We start from the raw sequence: 7664 nt of genomic DNA, 5'->3' as shown, positions 1-7664 counted from the left end.
TGAAACCCCAGCCCCCATCCTTTATCTCACCCCCTCAGTTTAGACCTCTGTTGATTTGCCCGGACCCTTAGCCCCCGCTCCTAACTCTGCACACTCCTCTCTCCCCCTAGTCTGCACCTGGCATGGGAATGTTAGGACAGGCACAGGCTGGCCAGGGAGTAAGGTCTAGGGCCTGGACATAAAACTCAGCCACCACCACCCCACCCCAGGACTCAGCCATGGCCTACCCAGCACCCTCTGCGTGATCCGGTCCTGTATCCCAGTACCTTGCTGTGGATGTTCCCTGACATCCTAAGGCCAGGCTGCTCAACTGGCAAGAACCTGACCAGTGGCTCAGTATGGTCAAGGAGGGAGTGGAGACAGGAGAAGGAAGGAGCAGGAGCAGAGGAAGAAAAGGAGGAAGAGAGCAGGGGCGGGGAGGGAAGGGGAAGGAGGGAGGGAGCCCCCAGCAAGGTATCTCCCCTCCTGCAGGGTAGAAGCAAGATGGGCAAGGGAAGCTAGTGAGCAGCCTGACCCATCAGCACAAGGGTTGTTTGCATCTCTGAAACCGCTGCCTGTTCCTCTTTGGGCTTCGGCCTCATCGTATCTGTAGGACTATCTGTAGGACATGAGGAGGCAAGAGAAGGGAGCTAGGGAGTGCTGGGTCCTGGGAGAAACAGTGGGGCTGGACCTGGCTGCACATACATCCGCACCCTCCCAGTCCAAGGGAAGACAGCCCCACCGCCTACTGGCGCTCTATCGCCCTACCGTCGCTCTCCAGAGCTCCAAAGCCCAGAGGCCCAAGTTGTGAGAGGCCAATGGCTCCTTTTCCCCAGCTATTCCTTCTAAGTCCAGCTCAACCCCTGATCCCACCTGGGGTCTGATCACCACCTTTGGCTTCCAGGGGACCTCAGGAAATTTCAGGAACACGGGACATCTCAGAAGAAAGCTGTAGTTACCAAATGGAGGGAGCCCAAGAGAGGTTCTGAGGGAGTGCTGTAAAGTGGGGGAGGCGGAGCTGGGCAAGCCCAGAGGGGCTCCCAAGGCACCTGACAAAGGACCTGGAGCCTTGGGGCTAACATTTGCCATGCTGGGCTTCTGCCTCTCTCCCCCATCCTTCTTTTTGGAATGGAATTGCTGACTCGATGTCATTGTAAGTTAGATGTACATGACTTATTCTGGGACTGTTTGGACTACAGGGTCTCTTGAAACTAGACAAAATGCAGCTTTTCAGTAGGAGACAGCCGTGAGCCTATGGAGGCAAGGCACAGAATGTAACAGCCTGGGTCTGCACTGTCTCCCACAGGCCCAGCTCTCTGAATACCTCCTAAACGGACGTGCTGTTTTGGGACATTGTGAACCTTTGCATTAGAAGCCGAACTCTGGATTTTTGTTTGTTTGTTTGAGACATGGTCTCACTATATAGCTCTGGCTGTCCTGGAACTCACTACATAGATAAGGCTAGCCTTGAACTCCCAGAGATCCACATGCCTCTGCCTCCAGACAAATCCTTCCTTGACCAAGCTGCTTCTGTCACTTTGTTATACTAAATAAAAGTTACTAAAAATCAGTCGGGCCGCGGTGGTGCACACTTTTAATTCCAGCACTGGGGAGGCAGAGGCAGGTGAATCCCTGAGTTTGAAGCCAGCCTGGTCTACAGAGGGGAGTTCCAGGACAGCCAGAGAAACCTTGTCTCCAAAAACAACCAAACAAAAGCTACTAAAATCAGCCACATTAGCCTCCATTTGGTGTCTGTGACTGAGGGAGCTTGGATGACACAAAGCTGAATCTGCTCGCTGCTATGTTCAAAGTAGCCTGCCAAAATGGCAGTGCTGGTGACAGTGTCTTAAACAGAAGGACTCTGGGTAAACAGACACTTAAATTTGGGATTCCTCAGGAATCCCCTAAGTTGGGTTTCTGCTAACCAGGACCTCCCTTAATTTGCCCCAAAGGTCAACTACTTTGGGCATCTAGCTCCCAATTAATCTGAACAGCCTGTATCAGCTCAAAAATCCTACCCTGCTGTCACATAAAATCTGCTTACTTTTCCAACATTTTGCTACTTTCTCTGCCTGCCCCCTCCACTGAGAGATAGCCTTGACATTCTGATCCCAGTAAACCTTTCTTTCTACCCATGAAGTGGTCTAGATCAGTGGTTTCACTGTGCCCTTGCTTACGCTCACCCTCCTCCCATACAGGACAGCTAGTTCAAGCTACCTCATATCCTATCCCCTACTCAGTAGGAAGGGTCCTTGGCCCTGCCCAGTTTTCCAACTCCTAGGCAAAGCCCTTGTCTGAGGGCTGATTTATAGCTTCATAGTAGTCAAGGTCAAGAGTCCCCAGAGAGCAGGGCTAGCTTCCTGAATATGCAGGTGGACCACTTCTCTCAGGCTCCCTTTTAATTCCATGTGACTGGGTGCTGGTCAATGCAGTGTGTCCACAGAAACCTCTGGTAGCCATGCACTTATTCCAGGTCTGCTGACAGGATGCTAATAAACCAGGAACATGCGTCTGAGTAAGTGCAGGGAGCGAAAAACCACTCTTACAGAGTTCAGCCACTGAGATCTCAGAGTTTATCTGTTGGATCAAATGGTGTTACTTCAACCAGTAATGCTCCTGGTCGAAGTCAAGAGAGGTCCAGGGTCCTTCTGAGGTGCTCTTACCACCACCATACCCTCGGTGGATGCTGCAGAAGGGTGAGGGGCAGTGGGGCTGGGAGACCTTTCGGCTCTGGAGCCTTGTGTCCAGATGAGGGCCAGGTGAGGGCCCTCCCCAGCCAGTCCTGAGGACTGTGTTCTTGCATCAGCCTTGGGCCCTAGGTCCCACCATCTGTCCTGGGTCACTCAAGATATGGGAGTAGGGATCATCAGTCTCTGTCTCTACTCAGGATGCCATTACCCTTCAGCCAGGAGCATTCTCTGGGGAGCTGGGGAGCAGGCCGGCTGCCACCTGGTCCTGGTGCCACAACTGTTCTGCAAGGCCATTGAGCACATGAGCAGTGTCAGCCAGCCCAGCCCGCCCGTCCAGTGTACGCCCATCTGCCAGCCGCCGCCCTGGCACACTCTTCACCCGTAACAAGGGCAGTTCCCAGGCTTGCCGGAAGGCTGTGAGGTCTCGCTCTGGCACGTCTGTGTGCATGTACTGGTCAAACCTGGGGGAGGGTTAAGGCTCCTAGCCAAGAGGCTCTGCTTACCACTCCATCAGACCCAGCCTTGGCCTCCTCTCTAGAGGCCACACCCAGGGGCTGGTCTAAGTCCTGGATATCCTTTAAGGAAAACCTATGGGTTGGACCTCACAGGGTGACAGGTATCTCACCAAGAGTGCATCCTAGGGGCTACTCAAAGGATACTTGGAGCCAATAACCATCTTAACGACCCCAGGAGCTTCGCTGGCTACGCGGGTCAACTGCCCAGGAAGGTCTTCGAAGGAGGCGCGGTCAGTGAAAGAAAAGAGGAACAGGAAGGCATCTGCATTCTCTTTGCAAGCCTGAGGACCGAGAGGCTGGCTTGTGGCACATAGACACGTGACCACATAAACCCATGGAACTACAAGAAGGATCAGTAGCATCCCTTCCTTCCACCGACTGAGAAACTGAGGCCCAGAGCAGAGAGTGGCTGGGACACAGTCCCCAATGCCAGTCAGAGCCCTGCAGCTCAGGACACTGCCCTCAGGTAACTAACATTCAAGTCAGGCTCCTATGGATGGGGTGGGTCTCTGACAGCCTCCACCCACAGCCCTCCTAGGCCCACCTGCCCAGCTCACCGGCAGCATGTGATCAAACTTCTTGAGGGCGGACTCCCCACAGTCCCAGAACTCGAAGCGGAACATGACCACACGGTCACTGGCCTTTAGCTTGGCTGGCCAAAACACCACAGTGGTCTGAATACCTGAGGAGAATTGGGATCAGCCATTCAGAAGTGGGAGGGGGGGGCGTGGCTTGGAAGGGGTATGAAGAAGAGCTACATCTCCATCCTGTGCGTCATCACTCTGAAGGCATGGTCTCTGACCTGGGAGAATCCTCAGATCATAAGGAACAGTGTTGCTTTGTAGGAGTCCTTGGTAGACCATGCCAAGTTGACCCACGCCACAAGAAAGAGGTCTCACTGCTTATATAGGGAGACCTCAAAGGTTCTGGGACGTATGATGGATCAGAAAGAAACATAATGGGGGGATGGGCTGGTCTTAAGTACCTACCTTTATACTAACTAGACACAAGACAGGGAGCTACCATTGTCTCTAGTACCAATCCAAACAAAATGACTTCCCAAGATCACAGAGGAATTGGCATAATTATATTTATGCCATAATTAACCCCGGCTAATGCGGTCTGGGGCCAGGTTCTTGCCTCCATCTCATGGAAGGCCACCAAGGATAGGCTGAGGGTTAGATCCACTCACCAGTAGTCTCGTGGTGCACTACAGGCACTTCCAGGCCGGCCAGCTTCGCCACTAGTGCGGTCTTGCCCACACCACTCTTCCCGGACACAAAGATCTTGTAGCTGGCAGTATCAATGGCCACTGAAGGGGGTAGCACTGGCCGTTCAAGCAACCCTGTGGCAAGGAGGGAGCCAGGGAACTGGGGAGTTAATTCTGCTCTTGCTCAGACCCTGGCAGAGATACCCTATATCTAAGCTAACTAGCCAGCCTGGTCCTCAGCCTTCAGCTCAGCTCTACAGAGTCCAAGAATACACAGAGACAGCCTAGGATCTCATGGTTGATCTGTTCAAACTGTCAACTGCTCTCGATCTTTGCTGGGACCTGGATGACATACACTCTTCTGGGCACACTTTGCTGTAAACACAGACAAAACACTGGATGTTTTGCTTGCATGTATATCATCTGTGTATCCTCTGTGTGCCGGTGCCTGCAGAGGCCAGAAGCAGGTGTTGGATTCCCTACGACTGGAGTTACAGACAGCTGTGAACCACCAGGATGCGCTGGGAATCAAACCTGGGTTCTTGAGAAGAGCAGCCAGTGCTCAGTGCTCTCAACTGCTGAGCCATCTCCAGCCCCTGATACCCCCCCCCTTTTTTTTTTGAGACAGGGTTTCTCTGTGTAGCCCCAGTTGTCCTGGAACTTGCTTTGTAGATGAGGCTGGCCTCGAACTCACAGAGATCTGCCTGCCTCTGCCTCCCAAATGCTGGGATTGAAGGTGTGTGCCTGGCTTTGAAATATTTTTTTATTGATACTGCTATTATTCAATCTGGATTTCTCATACACAAAAACATGGTGTTTTACAATCTCTTCTTTAAGAGTGATAAAAGCAAAAGTGTTTACAGCTACTAGAGATAAATCCCATAAAACCAATTCATTGAGAGCCTTATGAGTTCTTAAAACTTGCACACAGAGGTTGGAGAGATGGCTCAGTGGTTAAGAGCACCAGTTGCCCTTCCAGAGGACAGGAACTTCATTCCCAGCACCCACATGGTAGTTCACAACCATCTATAACTCCAGCCTCAGGGGATCTGTCCTCCTCTTCTAACCTCTGAGGGCACTGAATGCATGTGAGGCACATACCTACACCAGGTAAAACACCCACACACATAAAGAATATTTAATAATAAAAAACTTGCACATAAAAAGAAGTCAAAATGGGGGCTGGAGAGATGGCTCAGCGGTTAAGAGCATTGGCTGTTCTTCCAGAGGTCCTGAGTTCAATTCCCAGCAACCACATGGTGGCTCACAACCATCTGTAATGAGATCTGGTGCCCTCTTCTGGCCTGCAGGGATATGTGCAGACAGAACACTGTATACATAATAAATAAATAAATCTTTAAAAAAAAAAGGAAGTGAAAACGGTGCTATTCTGGAGTCTGATGATTTGAAGTCTGAGCTGTCTTTGTTCTTGTCTTCTTTTTTTTTTTTAAGATTTATTTATTTATTATGCATACAATGTTCTGTCTGCATGTATTTTTGCAGGCCAGAAGAGGGCACCAGATCTCATAACAGATGGTTGTGAGCCACCATGTGGTTGCTGGGAATTGAACTCAGGACCTCTGGAAGAGCAGCAGTCAGTGTTCCTAACCTCTGAGCCATCTCTCCAGCCCCTGTTCTTGTCTTCTTAGTGGTGCCAGGGACGGAACAGCCCCTGGCATGCTAGGTGACAGCTCTACCATACATCCCAACCCCCACGAGACAGAATCGTGCTGTGTTGCCCAGGCAAGCCCTGAATTTGTGATCCTCCTGCCTCAGCCTCTCCAGTAGCTTTGGTCTGAAGCTTGATGGTGCTGGACTCTAAAATCAGATGCCATGCCTCTTGTCCTTGCTTGGGTAATCTGGCTTAATCCTGGGTACACCAATGTCTGACCTTAGACAGCAAGGCACTGAAGGGGTCTCCTTTGCTTATTAGGGTGTGACCCTAAACACGTCTCTTAAATGTGCTGGTAAAAATGTTGAATAGGCCCAGCCTGGTGGCACACGACTTTAGTCCTAGCACCCGGGAGGCAGAGCCAGGTGGATCTCTCAGTTCGAGGCCAGCCTGGTCTACGGAGTGAGTTCCAGGACTGCCAGAGCTACACAGAGAAACCTTGTCTCAAACCCCCCCCCAAAACCAAAAACCCACCCACCCACCCCCCAAGAAAGAAAGGAAGGAAGGAAGGAAGGAAGGAGGGAGGGAGGAAAGGAAGGGGGGGAGGGAGGGAGAAAGGGAGGGAGGAAAGAAAGAAAGAAAAAAAGAAAGAAAGAAAGAAAGAAAGAAAGAAAGAAAGAAAAAGAAAAAAAGAAAAGAGAAGAGAAGGAAGTTGAATGGTGGCGTAGGCCTTTAATCCCAGCACTTGGAAGACAGAGGCAGGTGGATCTCTGTGAGTTCAAGGCCAGCCTGGTCTACATAAAGTGTTCTGGCTTTCTACATAGTGAAACCCTGTCTAAAAAAAGACTGCACAGGGACCACTGTGCAAAGCGCCCCGCAGAGGGCGTGGCCCCAGGTGAGGAGGGCTCAGCCAACGTCTCTGGTGACAGTTGCTGTTGGCAGCGATGGGCTGTTTCCATGTTCCTGGCTCTGTTGGTGGAATTAGTTCTAAGGAGATTTGGGGGAGGGGGCCCTAGAGAGATGGCATCCAGGGGACCTCGATGGTGAGGACCGCTGTGGGGCAGGTCCCACTGTCCTGTTTCTGCCACTCCAGGCAGTGTCAAGAGTGCACGTGTGGCATGTGGTGTGTGTTCAGGGGAGGCACTTACCAAATTCCCGCCGGCGATTCTTGCGCAGGATGCAGGCTAAGTACTCCTTGCCCTCCACAGTCTCATGCCAGTCTGGGACAATCACCGAACCGTGCACGGGAGGTCTGGCCATGGTTGAGGCTGTAGGTTGAGGTTAGAATGTAGCAGAATACTGGGAGTAGAAGTGGAGAGAGGGGTAACGATTACCCCAAGCTGGTCCCATAGTTCCTCTTAATCTCCCTCTAGCTCTCCCTTGGAGCCTGGCTCCCCACCCGAAGGTGCATTTCCATAGCCCCACACCCCCACATCGCTCTCTATACCTGGGAAGGTATTTGCACAATCCTCTTCTGCCTTATCGCCTTTCCAGGGTCTCACAGCCACGTTTCACCTCTGCCTCCTAGACTCTGACTCCCGGGAACACCAACCTCACAGTCCGTGCAAGCAGGCTGGCAGGAGGAAGGATTATCCCTTTAAAAGCCCGCCCTATGTTCTTGCCCTGCCCGCAGAGCCTGCTTCCGCCAGGCCTAGGCG

General features: G+C 51.9%; 1 protein-coding gene across 1 annotated transcript; it reads right to left on the bottom strand.

The window, feature by feature from the left end:
* Window positions 1-1893: 1893 nt before the first annotated feature.
* On the bottom strand, window positions 1894-7664 carry Cplane2 (ciliogenesis and planar polarity effector complex subunit 2). The gene is made up of 6 exons (XM_059256245.1): window positions 7454-7664; window positions 7155-7274; window positions 4377-4529; window positions 3742-3866; window positions 3329-3465; window positions 1894-3130 (listed from the first exon to the last, which is right to left on the bottom strand). The coding sequence occupies exons 2-6, from the start codon at window positions 7264-7266 to the stop codon at window positions 2881-2883; spliced, it is 777 nt and encodes a 258-aa protein (XP_059112228.1). The 5' UTR covers window positions 7267-7274; window positions 7454-7664; the 3' UTR covers window positions 1894-2880.

The sequence above is a fragment of the Peromyscus eremicus genome, chromosome 2, assembly GCF_949786415.1.
Source record: "Peromyscus eremicus chromosome 2, PerEre_H2_v1, whole genome shotgun sequence".
Taxonomy (NCBI): Eukaryota; Metazoa; Chordata; class Mammalia; order Rodentia; family Cricetidae; genus Peromyscus; species Peromyscus eremicus.
Note: the sequence above shows the minus strand (reverse complement) of the source record. Positions and strands in the feature narration are given on the sequence as shown.

Coding starts and splice junctions, on each gene's coding strand:
- Cplane2 (XM_059256245.1), bottom strand. CDS start 7,266: ATGGCCAGACCTCCCGTGCACGGTTCGGTGATTGTCCCAGACTGGCAT. Junction 4,530..7,154: donor GAATCGCCGGCGGGAATTTG/GTAAGTGCCTCC, acceptor TCCTTGCCACAG/GGTTGCTTGAACGGCCAGTG. Junction 3,466..3,741: donor AGTTTGATCACATGCTGCCG/GTGAGCTGGGCA, acceptor CTCGGTCCTCAG/GCTTGCAAAGAGAATGCAGA.